General features: G+C 45.2%; 1 protein-coding gene and 1 pseudogene across 20 annotated transcripts in view; one reads left to right on the forward strand and one right to left on the reverse strand.

Annotated features, from left to right (window-relative positions):
• Positions 1-243: 243 nt before the first annotated feature.
• On the reverse strand, positions 244-1,354 carry LOC118658636 (annotated as a pseudogene).
• Positions 1,355-17,458: 16,104 nt separating this feature from the next.
• Positions 17,459-18,823, forward strand: part of PWWP2A (PWWP domain containing 2A) — a 61,308-nt gene continuing 59,943 nt past the window's right edge. For 6 of the 20 annotated variants that reach the window (XR_004968320.1, XR_004968321.1, XR_004968322.1 and 3 more), the window contains exon 1: positions 17,459-18,168. Coding sequence is in view for 10 of the 20 variants with exons in the window: in XM_036313990.1 (XP_036169883.1) it covers positions 17,597-18,168 (572 nt within the window). In the remaining 10 variants the exon portion in view is untranslated. The remainder of the gene's footprint in view (positions 18,169-18,823) is intronic. The other 14 variants (XR_004968326.1, XM_036313998.1, XM_036313997.1 and 11 more) reach the window with 5 other exon arrangements.

Consider the following 18,823-nt stretch of genomic DNA (forward strand, 5'->3'; position numbering starts at 1 on the left):
GACTAGAAGACTGTGTTGAGAAAAATTCTGAGGCTGATTCCCAAGAGTACCTGATCAATTAGTGACATCTGCCATGACCAGAGTACGTGTGGCAGAATGTAGGTCTGGTCTTAGTCGTCCCAGAACTGGTCTGACCTCCTCGTGTCGCAAATGGAAAAACTACAGCCCAAAAAAGTGATGAGACTCAAGTAAGATACAAATTTGGATTTTTCCCTTTGTCTCCTGAGATCAGTCTGCCTACTTCATTTTAAGTTTTTAATGAAAGTTGTATATGATATTACTTTATTCCTGCATCTTCTCAATTGTTTCTTCCTTGTATTTTCCCTTTTCCTTTCCTACTTGGCGAGATTTGGCTTTACGTTCAAGGATCTTTTTGTGGTCTTTGTCCAGCTTTAGTCTAGTGATAACCACCTTGCTGGGGTGAACGCCCACATGAACAGTTGTGCCATTAGCTTTCTCCCGTTGCACTCGTTCAATGTAGATGACGTATTTCTTCCTGTAAACCTGGACTACTTTGGCAGTTTGCTGCCCTTTGTAATGTCCTCGAACAACCTGAACTTCATCATCCTTTCGGATGGGCATGGATTGAACATTGTACTTCTGTCTCAGCTCTTTGGAAAGAGGAGAAGACATAATCTTCCTTCAGATGTGGGAAGGTGCATTGAAATGCCTTTTACAGCCCTAGCTGGTTTGGCTCAGGGAATAGAGCATCAGCCTGTGGACTGAAGGGTCCCCGGTTCAATTGTCGTCAAGGACACGTAACCTCAGTGTGTGGAAGACAACCAATCACATCAATACTTCTCTCTCTGTCTCTCCCCCTCCCTTCCACTCTCTCTAAAAATCAATGGATGACGCCGAAACCGGTTTGGCTCAGTGGATAGAGCGTCGGCCTGCGGACTGAGGGGTCCCGGGTTCGATTCCGGTCAAGGGCATGTACCTGGGTTGCGGGCACATCCCCAGTGGGAGATGTGCAGGAGGCGGCTGATCGATGTTTCTCTCCCATCTATGTTTCTAACTCTCTATCTCTCTCCCTTCCTCTCTGTAAAAAATCAATAAAATATATTTAAAAAATAAATAAATAAATAAAAAATAAAAATCAATGGATGAGGATCAATGAAAAAAGAAAAAGAGCCCTAGCCAGTAGGGCTCAGTGTATAGAGTGTCAGCTTGCAAACTGAAGGGTCCCCGGTTTGATTCTGGTCAAGGGCACATGCCTGAGGGCCTGCTGGAGGCAGCCTATTAATGATTCTCTCCCATCATTGATGTTTCTGAAAAAAAGAAAAAAAAAAAAAAGAAAGAGATACCTTTTACAGTTCTTGCTTCAGTCAGAAGTCATGAAGGGATTGAACTTCATTTTGACCGCTGGCGCTCCTACGGTGGCCGCAAGAGGGAAAGGCTCAGTCTGCCTTTTGTGACCTGCCTCAGATCCTGGCAAAGGGGCTGTTTGCTGTATGTAAGCTCACAAATACCCACTTTGGGTGGCATTCAAATTGGTGGTGAAGCCCTGGCCAGATAGCTCCGTTGGTTGGAGCATTGTCCTGATGTGTCAAGGTTGTGGGTTTGGTCCCTGGTCAGGACACATAGAAGAAGCACCAATGAATGCATACATGGGTAGAACATCAAGTCAATCTCTCTCTCTCTCTCTCTCTCTCTCTCTCTCTCTCTCTCTCTCTCTCTCTCTCTCCCTCCTTCAAATCAATAAATAAAATATTTTACAACATTGTTGGTGAGCCCTTGGGAGTCAGGGGTCTCTGAGCCACCTAGTGCTCTCTGATCACTGGACTGCGATTAGGGTCCTCATAGGGAAAGCCATTAGTTTGTAAAGAAACTCAAAGAACTGTTCTGAACCACCCAAGTCTGGACCGGAGGGCCCACTGGAATTGTTAAGCCAAGACCACAGCCCGACCAACTAGCAGTTTCACCCGTTGGGGCTCCATTTCTCATTTGTCAACCAGTTTTATGTAAGATATAGGGAAATCCCCAGAGGCTTGAACAAAACCAATGTTTAGTCTGTGGCACTGACTTTGAGAAAATATTTGTTTTATATTCTGGTTTTCTCTGTAACCGTTGAATGATTTTTACTTCACTGTCTCAAGGGGAAACAATTTTTGCTACCTCCACCCTCCTATAGACAGAGAAAGGGAAAGATGCCATAAAGACTTATCACAAATCAGATGGGCACTGACTTGAGCAAGGAAACAGATTAGTCCACCCAAAAAAGGATTGGTTGATGCTGAATTGGCAATGGAACAAGTTCCTATCTCAATGCCTGTAGAAGCTCAAAGGATGTTTGCACAAATGAATGAATGAATGACTCAGTTACAGGGCAACTCAAACAAGCTTTGCTTGACAACCTATTTAAAGTAGCTGACTTCCCCCTTCCTCCCAGTCACTTTCTATCTTAAAACACCCATTTAATTTGTTTGTGGCAGGTACCACTATCTGAAATGATCTCTCTAAAATCTATTTGTTTATATTCTGCCTCCCTTCATTAGAATGTTAGCCTTGTGAGGGTCCAGCCCTTGTCTGGATTGTAAACCACTGTATGCTCAGGGACCAGAATGGTGCCTGGCACATGGTTGGATTTTATGAATACTGGATGAATGAATGACTGAATGAGGAACTGAGTCCCTGAGAAGCTATGTGGTAACATAGGCCTTATTATTAATTTTTATTATAACAGCTTTATTGAGATATAATTTAAATAACAGTCATTAATTTAAAGTATATGGTTCAGTGCTTTTTCATATACTCACAGAGCTGAGCAGCCATCACCGAAATCAATTTTAGAGTATTTCCATTATCCCAAAAAGAAATCTCTATCCATTAGCAGTCCCTAACAATTTCTTCCCCACTCTCCCCAGCCCTAGGCAGTCACTGGTCTACTTTCTGTTTCTATAGATTTGCCTAATTTGGACATTTCATATAAACAAAATCATACAATATGTAGGCCTGGCTTCTTTCAGATAGAATAATCCAGGTTATTGCATGCATCAGTACCTTATTTATTTTTATTGCCAAATAATATTCTATGCTGTAACCTGGATGAACCTGGTTGAGCTGGCTTTGGTGGCAGTTGTGGCAGTGGTAGATTTGGTGGCAGTGGGGTGGCTATCTGGATTTGGTAGTAACGAGAGCAGTTTTGGAGGTGGTGGAAGCTACAATGATTTTGGCATAGAAAAATTATTCTTAAAATTTTGGATCCATGAAAGGTGGAAACATTGGAGGCAGAAGCTCTGCCCCATTTTCAGGATAAATTTTTTCCTATTGATTCTGTCCTTTTTGGCTTCCCCATGTGTCCGCCTGTCCAAGGCCCTGTGTTGGCCGCCTCAGGGAATTGAGGGCCAGGCCTAACAAGTCTGTATCCTAGCTACCTTGGAGAAAGGAAAAGGACCTTGATGAGAGATGAGCTAGAAATAGCAGGGAGCAGGCACACTTGAGCGGAGGCCACAGCTGCCTTTGTATCCCAGCTGGAGAATGCTCCTTGGAAAAAGCTGGAGCCTCATCAGGATTGTCTTTAGAGTCCAGTGGCTCTCAACCTGGGCTGCACATTAGAATCACCTGGGAATCTTTTTAAAATCCTGATTTCTGGGCCTCATCCTCCGGAAATTCTGTTTCTTTGTTATGGGATGGGGCCACAACATTATAACAAAGAAACAGAATTTCCGGAGGATGAGGCCCAGAAATCAGGATTTTAAAAAGATTCCCAGGTGATTCTAATGTGCAGCCCAGGTTGAGAACTACTGCTTTAGACTGAGATGACAGAGAGAGAGAGATTGACTAAAGAAAGGAAACAAATGTGTTGAACACCTGCTGCCAGATGTGATGCATCACGGCAAGTTCATGTACATGAGGTCATCCAATCTTCATAATATTCTTGCGGGTAGGAATTATTACCTCCATAGCAGATGGAAGAACTGGGGACTAGGGGGTAAGTGAAGGAGCCAGAATATAATCTGAAGACTGCCTCCAAAGCCCGTTCTTTCCCAGGGTACCTGGCATCTCTCTGAGGGTTGGTGCTCTGGCCATGTTGCCTGGATACACAGATCAGCCCTATCTGGTCAGGCATTAGCTCTAGTCTCCCACAGATGAATTGTGGGTGTGGCTGCTCCACAAGCTATTAATTAAACTATCAATCAGGACTTTCAGATTTGGAGTTTCACTGCCTGAGTTTGAATCTGGGCTTTGCCATCGACTAGCTTGGTATATTTTGAGCCTTTTAAGCTTAAGTGACCACTTGGCCTTTCCAAGCCTCAGTTTGCTCATCTGTGAAATGGGGATTGGAGGGTTGTAAGAACTAAGTGAGTGAATGTATATGAAGTACTCAGCATAATCCCTGACCCACAGTTGGCGGTCTGTAAGCTTATTGAGTGGCTGTGATTCTCTCTCATCACTGTCATCTCAGTCTAAAGACAATCCTAATAAGGCTCTAGCTTTTTCCAAGGAACATTCTCCAGCTGGGATACAAAGGCAGCTGGAGCCTCCGCTCATGTGTGCCTGCTCCCTGCTATTCCTAGCTCATCTCTCATCAAGGTCCTTTTCCTTTCTCCAAGGTAGCTAGGATTCTATCTCTCCCTTTCTGAGATCAATTTTTAAAAAAAGATTAAGTATTAAGTGCCTATTACATGCTAGACCTGGGGCTTGGGTTTGGATGAGCAAAAGAAGGCCTGGTCTTTGTTCTTTTTGGTCTAGTGCAGTGGTCGGCAAACTGCGGCTCGCGAGCCACATGCGGCTCTTTGGCCCCTTGAGTGTGGGTACGAAGTTTCAATTGCACTGTACATGCGCACCCGCATGTGGTATTTTGTGGAAGAGCCACGCTCAAGGGGCCGCAACTAAATAATCACACAAATAAATAGAAAAAGCTATGTGAGTGATACACAGCTCCTATGCCTAGGTAGGAAACTGTGATTGCAAGATAAATGAGTAGACGCTAAAGAGACAAGGAGGAGGGCGCAGGGCTCCAGGCTGAGTGAAAGGCTCAGACCCTGGGATCAGAAGATACTAACTAGATCATCTGGGTTTTGAAATCACATGAGCTGTGTGCCAGTTTCCATGAATTCAAAGGCAAAGTCACATCTTAAAAGTTGGTCACTGGCCCAGCTGGCGTGGCTCAGTGGTTGAGTGTCAACCTATGAACCAGGAAGTCACAGTTCAATTCCGGTCAGGGTACATGCCCGGGTTTCAGGCTCGATCCCCAGTAGGGGCGTGCAGGAGGCAGCTGATTGATGATTCTCTATCATCATTGATGTTTCTCTTTCTCTCTCCCTCTCCCTTCCTCTCTGAAATCAATAAAAATATATATATTTTTTTAAAAGTTGGTCATTGGACCAAAGCCTTCACAAACACCATGAGTGGTTCTACCAAACAAAGATTCTTGTGGGGCAGTAACAAAATATGATTACTACTGGGTCAGAGGCAAGTGAGTAGTTAAAAAAGTGAGCCTTGCCCTAACCAGTTTGGCTCAGTGGATAGAGCGTCGGCCTGCGGACTGAAGGGTCCCAGGTTCGATTCCGGTCAAGGGCATGTACCTTGGTTGCGGGCACATCCCCAGTGGGGAGGTGTGCAGGAGGCAGCTGATCAATGTTTCTAACTCTCTATCCCTCTCCCTTCTTCTCTGTAAAATAATCAATAAAATATATTTAAAAAAAATAAAATAAAATAAAAAAATAAAAAAGTGAGCCTAGGTCTTAAACTTTTGATGGATTTTAAGTCACCTGTGGACTCTTTTCAGTACCACAGGGCCACACTCTGAGAAGTCCTGAGTTGGTGACCTTATGTAGGTCTCGTAATCTCCATTTTCTCATGCTTAGTGAGGGATGAAAACCATAGAATTCTCACTTTGAATCCTGGCTCCACCACCTACTATCTGGGTGGACTTAGGCAAGTTTTTTAACCTCTCGTAGCCTCAGTTTTCTTTTCTTTTTTGCTTCTTAGAGAGTGGAAGGGAGGGGAGAGACACAGGGAGAGAAACATCGATGTGAGAGAGAATCATCACATCCTGCCCCCAACCAGGGCCAGGGATCAAGCCTGCAACCAAGGTATTGCTCTTGACTGGACTTGAACCTGGGACCCTTCAGTTCGCAGGCCAACGCTCTATCTTCTGAGTCAAACCAGCTAGGGCAACCTCAGTTTTCTTATATGTGTGATGAACAAGACTGACCTCCTAGGTTGCTTGCGGACTAAATGATACTGTGTTTGCAAAAGCATCTAGCAAAGTAACAGTCATTATAGTCACAAAGCCCAATATGACTAAAAGACATGATTACTATGCCCCCCCCCCCCCATACTTGTGGCTTTAAAATGCCAGCTCCCCTAATGCCTGCAAATCTGCAACTTCGGGACTGGAGTTTGGAATTGGAGAAGGTGAATGCTGAGCAGATTTCCCCTCAGCTTTAGAAGTCAGGAAGTTCTCCCTAAGGGCTGAGCTCTGAAAGCTCAAAGCTGGGAGGTGGACAAGTCAGAAATCAATTGTAACTCAGGCATAGGGGGCTTGGTTTTAAAACCCGTCAGGTAGAAAAGACACTGGCCGCCTTGGACGGCTCCCACCCGAGTCTGTACTTGAATTTGGGAAAAGGTAATCACCGTTGAAGTGATAGGAGTACTTAAAAAGAAATCAAACACATTTGACTTCATCCTGCATGAATATGGAAGAGGGATTTCTCTCTAACCAGCCCTTCTCATTTTCCCTTCTGATGGGAAATGTCAAGAAGCTCTGGCTACTAAACCGAGCCCATGGAGAAGGCCCTAGCGCCCCATGTCCAGTGAAGGCCAGGCTCTAGCTGGGCTTCCTGCCTCCTCCTCCCTCATGGCTTCATCTGCACCCTTCCAGGAAGAGCCTGAAATTCTAAAACATACACACACAAAAACTCCAAACTCATCTAATTTATAGCCAAATGCAATCACTTCCTGGGACAATTATGGGGAGGTAGATATGAAGGAGAACAGGCTTTAGAGTTGACCAGTGTGAGGGGCATCCAAAATGAGCCACACCAAGGTGTGCCTCAGTGGTAGTAAGATGACTTTGAGCTAAAGGCAGATTTAGCTTCAGATTCAAGAGAAACTTAACTACCTAGAGAAGAACTTGAGTCAGGAGCCTTGCCTATAATAAGAGATTATCAGAGATAACCTTTTTTGACCTATGATATGGAAGGGCAAAGTTTTATTTACTAAACATCTGCTCTTATCATTCTGCAATGACCTTTTAAAGCCCCCACGGTACATTCCTAGCTCATCCCTAGCTCAGAATGTCTTATATACTTCAATTCCCTTCCTAGCTCTGAATCTCTCCTGCAAATGGGTACAATTAATTATAATAATGCATTTTATTTAAAAGACTCCAACATGTCATCAGCATAAAAGTGATCAGTGAGCTATTTTATAATATTTTTATCCCACTAAGTCTTTAAGACCTGGTATATATTTTATACTTACAACATGTCTCAATGTGGACCAGGTCCATTTCATGTGTTCAATAACCACATGAGGCTGGCGGCCACTGTGTTGAGCAGCATAGCTTTGGAGGGTGCAGCAGCAAAGCTATAGAGAGACAGCAATTACAACACTTCCCCTCTTTTCTCTTATCTGAATCTTTTAAAAATGCAAAATCAAGCTATGAAAGCATCTTTCAAATTCACTTTCCTCTCTTTAGATCAGCGGTTCTCAACCTGTGGGTTGCGCCCCCTTTGGGGGTCAAATGACCCTTTCACAGGGGTCGCCTAAGACCATCGGAAAACACATATATAATTACATATTGTTTTTGTGATTAATCACTATGCTTTAATTATGTTCAATTTGTAACAATGAAAATACATCCTGCATATCAGATATTTACATTACGATTCATAACAGTAGCAAAATTACAGTTATGAAGTAGCAACAAAAATAATTTTATGGTTGGGGGTCACCACAACATGAGGAACTGAATTAAAGGGTCGCAGCATTAGAAAGGTTGAGAACCACTGCTTTAGATGGTCTTTTTTTTTTTTTTTCCCCCAAGTTCTCAGTTCCTAGGCTGACCCAGAGGAAGGCCTTGGGCTCTGGGTGAGCCTGGAATGGAAGTGCGATGTAAATTTTCTCCCTTTGTCCGATTACCGGCAGTTCTAGCAGGAGAATACTGGTCAGTGTTTACATGCATTACTTCACTTAATCCTCACGATGACCCTATGAAATAGGTTCTATTATTATGCTATTTTTTTTATTATTATGCTATTTTTACAAATGGAGATTCAGGGAAGTTAAGCAACTTGTCCAAAGTCACACAGCAGGGAAACAAGCAGGATGAGATCTCATTGAATCTGAAGTCAATGCCAATACTAATGAGTGATTATGCCATTCTTTATCATCAGAGAATTGCAGTTATGTCTCAAATTCTCCTGACTCCCAGTTGATGCATTCAACCACTCTCCGCAGCTGCAGGTTTCTCCGTTTAAAAGGGAATAATAGTCACTTTGCAGAGTAATTTTGAGAATTAAATGAGCTAATTTACTTACAAATCTGTATTGGAAATGGAAGTGTTTTGTCTCACTACAGGAGCCCTATTCTGGCCTTTCACCAGGGGCTCATGGTCCAATTACCGTAAATCTCAGGATCCTTTAGTGACAGTCCCAGGAAATGTGACTCCAGTGCTGGCACCAAAGGCCAGTAAATTAGAAAATCTGGGATGAGGCCAGTGGACCCTGCATTCTCCTGTATAAAGGGGTGCAATGAATACTGGGCCCAGAGTCAGGGCACTCCTGTGCCAGTTGGGGCTCTCCCTCAGAGGGGCTGAGCAACCTCAGGCAAATCCCTCTCCTATGTAAACGGAGGGGACAGGACCAGAGAAATCGGAATTCCTTCCTAGCTCTGACCTTTCCCTCTGCAGCTGAGGGCTGCCCCACCCTCCCCAGCCACACACACAAACACACACACACAGTTTTAAAAGCCCAGTGTGTCAGCCACGTGACTGCGAAAGCACGCGGTGCTCTGTTCCCCAGTGGGTGGAAAACGCAGAGGTGGCCTTATGAATGAATATCGAGCAAAAACCACCACGGTGAGCCTTCAGAGAGAAGTCACTATGGTGACCAAAGCAGAGAGGACGAGTGCGAGCTGCAAGAGCCCTCCAAGGTCTCCCGTCTTTCATTCCAGAACTCTGCCGGGCTCCCGAACAGCGTGCTCTGCTGAGTGAAGTGCCTCAAGGTCAAGGGAACAAAGAGAGGACGACAACTAAATTGGCTTGTCTGTTCCCTTCTTTGTCAGCATCTACAGACCTGGGTGGAGTAAGCTGAGTGGAAGGATTTTGGATTTGGATAGAGGAGCCAACTCACAGAGAAGGGGGTCACTTCTAGAGGTTCAGGGACGGTGGTGTTGGGGCAGGGGCGGGAGCACCCCTATCTCCAATGTCACACCGCCGTGGAGACAGCCAAGACCTGGCCTCCGCGGCAGCAGGAGAGATCCTTGTGAATCATTTAGAATCCTTGAAAAGCTCTCTGGGACTCGCTGCTTGCCTTTACCCAGTAAACACACCAGAGCAAAAACGTGCGACTCCAAGGAGAACACAAACAGCAGCTGCTACAGTCTCTGGGTTCTAGAAAGGGGACTCTCTTGTCCCTCCTCCACATCAGATGCCCAGCAACCCTGTCAGTCCTGGGGCTCCTCACACCTGCTATTGTTTGGAAATCCTCCTCTTACAAGATTACCCAGGCTCCATTTTTTAAAAATAGATTTTTATTGATTTCAGAGAGGGAGAGAGAGAAACAGCAATGATGAGAGAGAATCATTGATCAGCTGTCTCTTGCACACCCCACACTGGGAATTGATCTCCCAACCCTGGGCATGTCCCCTGACCTGGAATGGAACTGTGACCTCCTGGTTCATAGATCAGTGTTCAACAACTGAACCATGCCACGCTGGCCCCATGCCCCATTTTATTCATTTGTTTATATATTTCTTTGATGAAGTAAGAATTTAAACATTTTCCTTTGAGAAATACATGTTCATTGTAGAAAAATGAGAAAATTAGGAAAACTGGGACATGTAGATGGGCAAAAAGAAAAGAAAATCCACAGTGATCCAAACCCTTGGAAATAACTATTCACTAATTGAGTCATTTGTTTATGAATTCTACAAACATTTTTGAAGGCCTACTGTATGCCAGGCACTGTGCTACCTGAGAGAGGTGCGATAATGAACAAGACCAAACAAGGGGCTTTTTTCTAAGTACTTTATAGGTATACACACATTCCTTTAAAAAAAAAAAATCTCTGCTGTTTTTTTAAACAAATACAAATAAAACAGACAGTAGAAATTTGGCTTTAAATAAAATTAAAGAACCAAAGCAACTTAGAACTGCATATTTGGGTCATTTTTGTATTTGCATATGTAGCAACTATGCAGTCAGAGGGATAACTGGGGGCAAACACTGAAAGCGTTACTTGGAAATGAACAGCCATGAAGTAAATGCGAAGAACAGTCCTTGGTCTTCAGCTTCTAGCTCAGAATTTACATACGAGGATGAATCAGATCATTTCCACGCTCCCACCCAGGCTTCCAGACCTTTGGGAGGGATAGTAGGAACAGTTACTGCCTAACAGCCATGATCCAATTTAAGGTAACCTTCACGGCAACTAATTGAGGTAGAGCTGATTATTATTATTCCCATATTACAGATGAGAAAACCAAGACAGAGAGAAACTATGATGACACACAAACAATTCTGTCAACATGATCTTGGGCTTGTGGTTTTTCAAGGATGGTTCTCAGATCACATGCACCTCTTTAGCTGAGGTTTCCACCCATTTTTCAGAAGACTTCGCTTAAGGCTGTCAGAGCAAACGATAGCCTTCCCAGTGAAAACGCAGGAGCTCTTTGTAATCACTGAGCAACCTCTGGTACCTATACTTACTTGCTGTGTGACCTTGGGCAACTTAATTAACATCTCTGTGCATCAGTTCCCTAGTCTGAATTGGTGATAATTATATGATTTACCTTATAGGGATATAATAAGGTTTAATTGATTTAATTAATACCTGATACAAAGTAAGCACTTGATCAATATTGGGTGTTATTTCTTGGCCCAGCACAATGCTAAGGAAGCTATAAAATAAAGCCTTTACTTTAGGTCTGATAATTTAATAGCTACCACATTTGAAATGATGGGAGAACTCAACTGAGAGGAATGTCAATAAATATTCTTAGAACTTTTTTGAGAGGGTGGGCTCTAACAGGGGTGGTTAGACTCTAAGGTGAGGTTTAACCTGTGGGCTTGGGATTAGAAGGCAGGACAAAAATGCACACTGATATGCATTTACCCAAGGATCCTGTCCCAGGGGATGGCTAAGGAAATTTAAGAAACAGCACAAAGATCAAAGTTGTCAAGAGTACATTCTTTGGAGACTGGCAGGTCCAGTTCCCATCCTAATCCCTGTCTACAGCTTTGGAAGCTTTCTCTGACCAATCTGAGGCTCTCTTTCCTTGCTGGGTGGTTGCAAGGATCATTGTTCATTTCTGCAAGACACAGCATGAAGCCTGGCCAACTTGCCCAGGACTGCCCCATTTTTAACACCAAACATCCTGCATCTCAGGAAACTCTTCAGTCCCAGACAACCCAAGATGGTCAACCTAAAACCACTCCCTCCAAAGTTGTGCTCACAGAGTCCATTTTTACGGAACCATGTTGACATGGCATCTGTTGAGACTATACAAGGAGAGGGGAAGCATGTGAAAGAACACCTAGACTGTGGAGGAATATGTTTCAGGGGAGTGCCCACCTTTGATAGGCTTGATCCCCCCAGGCTCGTCTGGCTGCTGTCTCTGGCTGGCACACAGTAGGTGCTCACTAAATGGTTCAATCAGTGATGGCTTTCCTTATAGGGATTGTGCTCAATAGAGGGATTTGCCTTTGAAATATGATGCCCTTTCCCTCTTGGTGCACTTATGTGAGGATCTGTTACTAGGGGCCAGATAGGATGAGCTATAAGGCATTTAACAGCCTGTGGATAAGTATGTGGTGGGGGCATTAGGGAAAATTTTCTGAAATACATATTTTTAAAATCTTTAAATTGTGTGATGATCAGCTTTCAGTGATCCCCACCTTTTGGTATTCATTCATGCCCTTGTATAATGTTCTCCCCTTGTGCTTAGGCTGGACCTTGTGACTTGCTTCTGAACAGAATACAGTGTAAGTGAGGGGATGTCTCTTCTGAGATTAGGCTATAAAAGGCTGTGGCTTCTCGCTTTCTTGCACCATTTCTTCCTGGCTCTTATCCTATGCTCATTCTGCCGAAGCAAACTGTAACTAGTGTCCATAGGAGAGGCACATGTGTCCAGGAGCTGAGGGCAGCCCCTAGCCAACGGCCACTGACGAACTGAATCCTGCCAAGAATCATGTGAATGAGCTTTGAAGTGGACCCTTCCCTTTTTAAGCTTTCAGATGAGACTGCAGCCCCTGCTGGCATCTTGAGTCTAGCCTTGAGAGAGAGAGAGAGAGAGACCCTAAGCAGAGGACCCAGCTAAGCCATGCCTGGATTTCTGCTCACAGACACAGTGATAAAATAAATGCTAGCCTCTACCAGCATACATTTGTTTTGCTTGTTTTTGTACTTTATATAAATGAGATCACACAGTATGTAAAAAATAGCTTTTTAGCAGATTCTCAGTGAGATTCCTTAATACATTGAGAACCACTGAGACACATGGAGAGAGAGCCAGTGATTGACATGTTTGCCAGGAGTTATCCATCACAGTCTTGGTCTGGGAATAAATGACTGATTTTAGAAGAGAAATAATGGTTACCTGGACAGAAATAGGTGTAGGATGGGACAAGTAATTCACTCAGCCAGCACTCACAGCCACGTGCTCTGAGTCTTGAGTCTCTGTTCCCCATGCTACCCTCTAATTTGATTTCTCGAGAGATGAGGCCCAGAAAAATAAAACAAAAGAAAAAACCCACTAAGTCACAACTAGAGATACTTATCCTTCTCTATGAACCAACACCCCAGTATTTGGGTTTTTACTTAGCTTTTCACAAGTTTGGTTATTGGGAGTCAGAGCCCTAGAGGATGATCAATCCCAGATGCAGTGATAAAATGGAATTTCTAAATCTAGTTGCTAACAGTTATGAAGCTACGCTTAGAGTCTATGTTAAGCATTTTATATGTTACATAATTTATATACAAACACACCAACCTGATAGGAAGCTAGTTATTTTTTTTTAAATATATTTTATTGATTTTTTACAGAGAGGAAGGGAGAGAGAGATAGTTAGAAACATCGATGAGAGAGAAACATCGATCAGCTGCCTCCTGCACAACTCCTACTGGGGATGTGCCCGCAACCCAGGTACATGCCCTTGACCGGAATCGAACCTGGGACCTTTCAGTCCGCAGGCCGACGCTCTATCCACTGAGCCAAACCGGTTTCGGCAGGAAGCTAGTTATTATTAAGATATTTTATAAATGAGGAAACAGTTTAAACAATTTGCCTATTCCCTAACCGGTTTGGCTCAGTGGATAGAGCGTTGGCCTGCGGACTCAAGGGTCCCAGGTTCGATTCCGGTCAAGGGCATATACCTTGGTTGCGGGCACATCCCCAGTAGGGAGTGTGCAGGAGGCAGCTGATCGAGTTTCTCTCTCATCAATGTTTCTAATGCTCTATCCTTCTCCCTTCTTTTCTGTAAAAAAATCAATAAAATATATTTAAAAAAAATAAAAATAAACAACTTGCCTAAGACTGCGTTCTGCCCATATCATACAGCTAGTTGGAGGCCGACTGAGAGTCACATACAGGTTCATTCATTCATTTCCATCGATGAGTTTTTAATCACTAAACTTTGGTACCTTCCACAGAGCTTGAGATCAAAGTCTGCTGCGACAGTAAAGATGTGCTTGAGTAGTCAGCTGGATTCCTTATCCCTGCCATTCATCTATCCCTTCATCCAGCCACCCATTCATTCCTTCAATCATCTTCCAATCAACCAACTATCCATCTGCTATGGTCTGAATATTTGTGTCCCTCCAAAATTTATTTGTTGAAATCCTAACCCCTATGGTGTTAGTATTAGGAGGTGGGGCATATGGGAGGTGATTAGGTAATGAAGACAGGACCCTCTTGATTGAAATTAATACCTTTTTAAAAATATATATATATTTTATTGATTTCAGAGAGGAAGGGAGAAAGATAGAAACATAAAGGTTGAGAGCGTATTATCAATCGACTGCCTTCTGCATGCTCCTTCTGGGGATCAAGCCTACAACCTGGGCATGTGCCCTGACTGGGAATTGAACCATAGCCTCCTGGTTCATAGGTTGACACTCAAACACTGAGCCACACCAGCTGGGCAGGATTCAGACTCTTTTTCTTTTTTTAAAAATATATTTTTATTGATTTCAGAGAAGAAGGGGGAGAGAGAGATAGAAACATCAGTAATGAGTGAGAAGGATTCAGACTTTTAATGTCTGCACCTTCACCACTTCCTCTCTAGTGAAAGGATTTCATAGGGTGTGACCTTGTGAGCAATGGGGCATTTTATTTCAAATGAAGCTTTCCTGGGAAGTCCACTGTGTGGGAGATGAAGTAGGACTTCCTAAGGTCAAAGCAGGGTGGAAACGTTTCCAAGACCCCCACCCCCACTTCCACGCCCATCCTCCTGTGGAGCTTCCAAGAAAGCTCCCTTGCCCCTTTTTGCCATGTGAGTATACAAAGAGAAGCCTGCAGCCTGAAAAAAGGCCTTCATTTCACCATGCTGGTGACCTGATCTTGCACGTCCAGCCTGCAGAACTGTAAGAAATAAATTTTTGTTGTTACTAAGCCATCAGATCTGTGGTATTTTGTTCTAGCACTCTGAAGAGACTAAGACGCCAACCATCCAGTCACCCATCCAGTCCTGCAGCCAGCCAGCCAGCCAGCCACAAATACCATGGAGCTCTCCATTCCACAAATACCAGGGGCCTTCTCTATGCTGGTTTTATGCCAGGAGGAAGCTGAATACAGAAGTGACCAGAATACAACAAAACTTATGAAAGCTGGGTTTTCACTGGATTTAGAATTCCTTGAGGATAGTATCTCTAGTTTTTGTATCTGTAGAGCATAAAATATGATTGGCTCCTGTCTTCCTTTTCAATCTTACCCACTTATTCAATTATACTGGTCTCCTTTCCATTTCTGGAATAAGACCTCTTTTGCCTCAAGACTTTTGCAATTGCTGTTCCTTTTGACCCAAATATTCATCAAGCAATGCTAATAGCTGGCTCCTTCTTATCCTTTGCAACCTAAGTAAATGTCTTGTCCTCAGAGAGGCCTTTTCTGACCACTTTATCTAAAGTAGATGCTCTCTTCCCCCTCCCCAGCTACTCCCTATCACCTCACCCTGTTTATTTCTTTTAAGGCATTGGTCACAATCTTGTTTATTGTTTATTTTCTAACTTCTTAACCAGAAACAAGTCGAGGGAGGCCAGGTACTAAGTCTTTCATGTTTGTGTTTTTGTGCTTTTTTTTTCCTGCATGACTTCTGCCTTCCTAGCCCAGTAACAGACACATAGTAGTAGGCCTTCAATATTTATTTGTTGAATAAATGAATGAAAAAAATTCATGACCATATAAACAGACCTTGAAAGATAGCGTAGGAACAGAGAGGGCCTTGAAAGACAAGCAGAAGAGGGTACACTTGATGGGAACATAGGAAGCTAGTAGAAGTTCTTGAGTTGCAGAATGAAAAATGACTTAGGGGGGTAACTTGGTATGCCACAATCTGCCATAAATCCTTAATTTAAATAATTCACTGCAGTGTCTTGTAATGAATCACTACAAGAGGTAATTAGGATCTAGGACCTGAGCTGTATTTTTCTCCGTGTTCAATTAATTGATAATGGTGATCTATAAAGTGATCATAGTGAAGACCCTATAAGGTGGGATCCATGTCTATTTATTGCAGTCAGGCCTGCAGGAGGTAAATTATTTGTTCAGAAAGACCTGGGTTAGATAGTCTTTGCTAATAGCCATCTGTGTGACCCTTAAGAAGATCCTTAACCTGGCTAAGGTCAGTTTATCTGTAAAGAGAAAGAAGACTTAGCTCAGGCATTTAAATGAAAGCTTATGAGAAAATCTGAGGCACAGGGTAGACCTCGGTAAATTCATTTCCTTCTGTTACTCTGGAGATGCTGAACCTACCCTGACAGGGATTTCCTACTGGCCTTTTCCCAACAGTCTTGTGGCTGGAAATAGAGCATATGGTGATATTTACCTTTTGCTGTTTTCAGTCATTCCCGTGTAAAGCTGGGATTGTGACTCTGCAACTTAACTAGCTGAGTGACCTTAGGCACCTCAATTTCTTTATAAAATAGGTATAATAATAGTACCTGTCTCATAGGAATATTGTAAGGATTACATGAGATGGTACACTGAGTGTCTGTACTAGTGCCTGGTACATAGTAGATTCTCAAATGTTAGCTGTAATCCTTTAGGACTTTATTTTACTCTCCTTAATGCTGGCAACTTTTCTCCTCTTCCTTTTGTAGATATTCTCAGTGCCTACAATCTCTTCTGGGGAGAATGCTGACTCTGAAATGCAATGTGGGAGAAATGGATTCAGTAGCTTCTTCCAGACATCCAAACCAAGAGCCTTAAAGTAAGAATAGAGTAAGTAGGAGCATTATGACACTGAAGAGAGACTTTTGTAACAGTGGCATAGGAGAGGACAGGAAAGAAAAAACGCGTAAGGAACCAGACACACCCATTTTCTAGTGATTTTGGAAGAACAAGCAGTATTAGCGTGGGAGCCTTAAAGACTGCTTTCTGGAACTTTCATTAGCTTCATCTATTGTGCTTTTCATTAGCATTTTCCTAGAAAGTGAAGTCAAGGAAAACATTCCTGGGGTGGGGCTGGAGTAGCTACCATGCGGTTATAGAGACTGTTTTGCACATCATTTTTTTCTCCAGCACCTAGCACAGTACCTAGCATACCAGGGACTCAAAAGTGTAGAATTATTTTCAAACTTTAGTTGTCTTTCCCAAGGAAACTTGTCGTGCCCACAAGCGGCCGCAAGCAGGTCCGCGCCTAGAAATAACATTTATTCTAAAGACCACTGCGCAGGGATTCTTGGGAAGCAGTCCCCCTCCCTCATTCGCTTGTTTCTCCTCCCCTAAATTGCCTTTGAAAGAACTGGCACGCCACGTGATTCCCTCCATTCTCCCCCTCCACCCCCCTGAAAGCCTGGCTGATAACGGGCAAGAGCGTAGGCCAACCATAAAATTCTATTTCCTCTTGTAGCCAATAGTAAGAAGCGATAAGTATATGGCTCAGTTTTTTTTACTTTCCCCGCCCACTTTGAGCTCGCCCCTCCACTCCCATTGGGCATTTGACAACTCACCCGGCCAATGAGAAGTTCCTACTCTGCATGGGAGGGATGGACTGACTAGATAATAGACGTCCGGCTCTGGCCAATGGCATATCACAAGTGAGGCAGGAGTGGAGGACGGGACCAATGGCGCGGTGCCAATAACGAGCATCAGTTGAAGGGCGGGACGAAACTGTTCGCGGGAGGGAGGGGAAGGCCCAGGGAACCAAGCAGCGCTGCCGCCACCGCCGCTGCAACCGGAGTTGGAGGAGGGAGAAGCCAGGGAGAAAATGGCGGCCGTGGCTGCAGAGGCGGCAGCGACTGCAGCGTCCCCCGGGGAGGGGGGCGCCGGCGAGGCCGAGCCGGAGATGGAGCCCATCCCCGGCAGCGAGGCCGGTACTGACACCCTCCCGGTCACGGCCACTGAAGCATCCGTGCCGGACGGCGAGGCCGACGGGCAGCCGTCCGCTCCTCAGGCCGACGAGCCGCCGCTCTCGCCGCCGCGGGAGCTTACTCGCAGCCCGGAGGCGGCGGGGCCGAAGCTGGAGGCTGAGGAGAAGCTGCCCGCTCAGCTGGTGGAGCCGGCGGCAGCCGCGCCTCAGGAAGGGCCCGACCTTCCCCCTTCCTCCGCGCCGCCGCCCGACCAGCCCCCGGCTCCCGAGGAGCGCCCGGAGCCGTCGCTGCCCCAGCCCGCAGCCCCGGCGCTGGTGCCGCCGGCGGGCGGGGACTCCGCGGTGTCGCAACTCATCCCCGGCTCGGAGGTGCGGGTCACGCTGGACCACATCATTGAGGACGCGCTCGTCGTGTCGTTCCGCCTGGGGGAGAAGCTCTTCTCCGGGGTCCTCATGGATCTGTCCAAAAGGTACCGCGCCCATCCCCAGCACGCCCTTGGGGCGCCCGGGTCTGCTCGGTCCCCCGGGAGGGAGGGAGCCAGGGCGGCCCCTTCACCCCTGCCTGCCGGCGCCCCGCTGCCCGCACCGCCCTCGAATCCCGCGTGGCGCGCGCTCCGAGTGGGGCAGGCGCGCCGAGGCCAGGAGAGGGCGGTCCCTGCCCCAGGTGAGCGCCTGCGAGGGCAGGTGTGCCACCAGGTGGGGGGCGCAGGGTGCGGATGGGTCTGCAGATCCTACCCACCACCCCCAGCCTCCATTCGCGCGGCTCAGCCACTCTAGGGCGGGGGGCTGCGTTCATGCAAAATGCAAAGGGCTTTTGCCGAGAACCGGGTGCTGGGCCGCGGAGCTTGCTTGGGAGGCACTTCTGCTCGCCAATTAGCCTGTAACTTTGATCAGGGTGGGGGAAGGGGTGTGCGCATTGGGATTCCCAGAAGGTTACCTGTCACTCCCTATGGGGGAAGAGGATGCATTTAAAATGAGCCGTTTGACGGTTATTCTTACAGTGAGAGCTAATTCTCCTTAGATAATTGTTCAACAGGAAACACATTTGGCTCATTATGATGATGGTGTTAAGGAAAGTCTAAAGAAGAGATTGGGTTTTTTAAAAACCTTGAATATCAAGATGGT

The sequence above is a fragment of the Myotis myotis genome, unplaced genomic scaffold (assembly GCF_014108235.1).
Source record: "Myotis myotis isolate mMyoMyo1 unplaced genomic scaffold, mMyoMyo1.p scaffold_m19_p_6, whole genome shotgun sequence".
NCBI lineage: Eukaryota > Metazoa > Chordata > Mammalia > Chiroptera > Vespertilionidae > Myotis > Myotis myotis.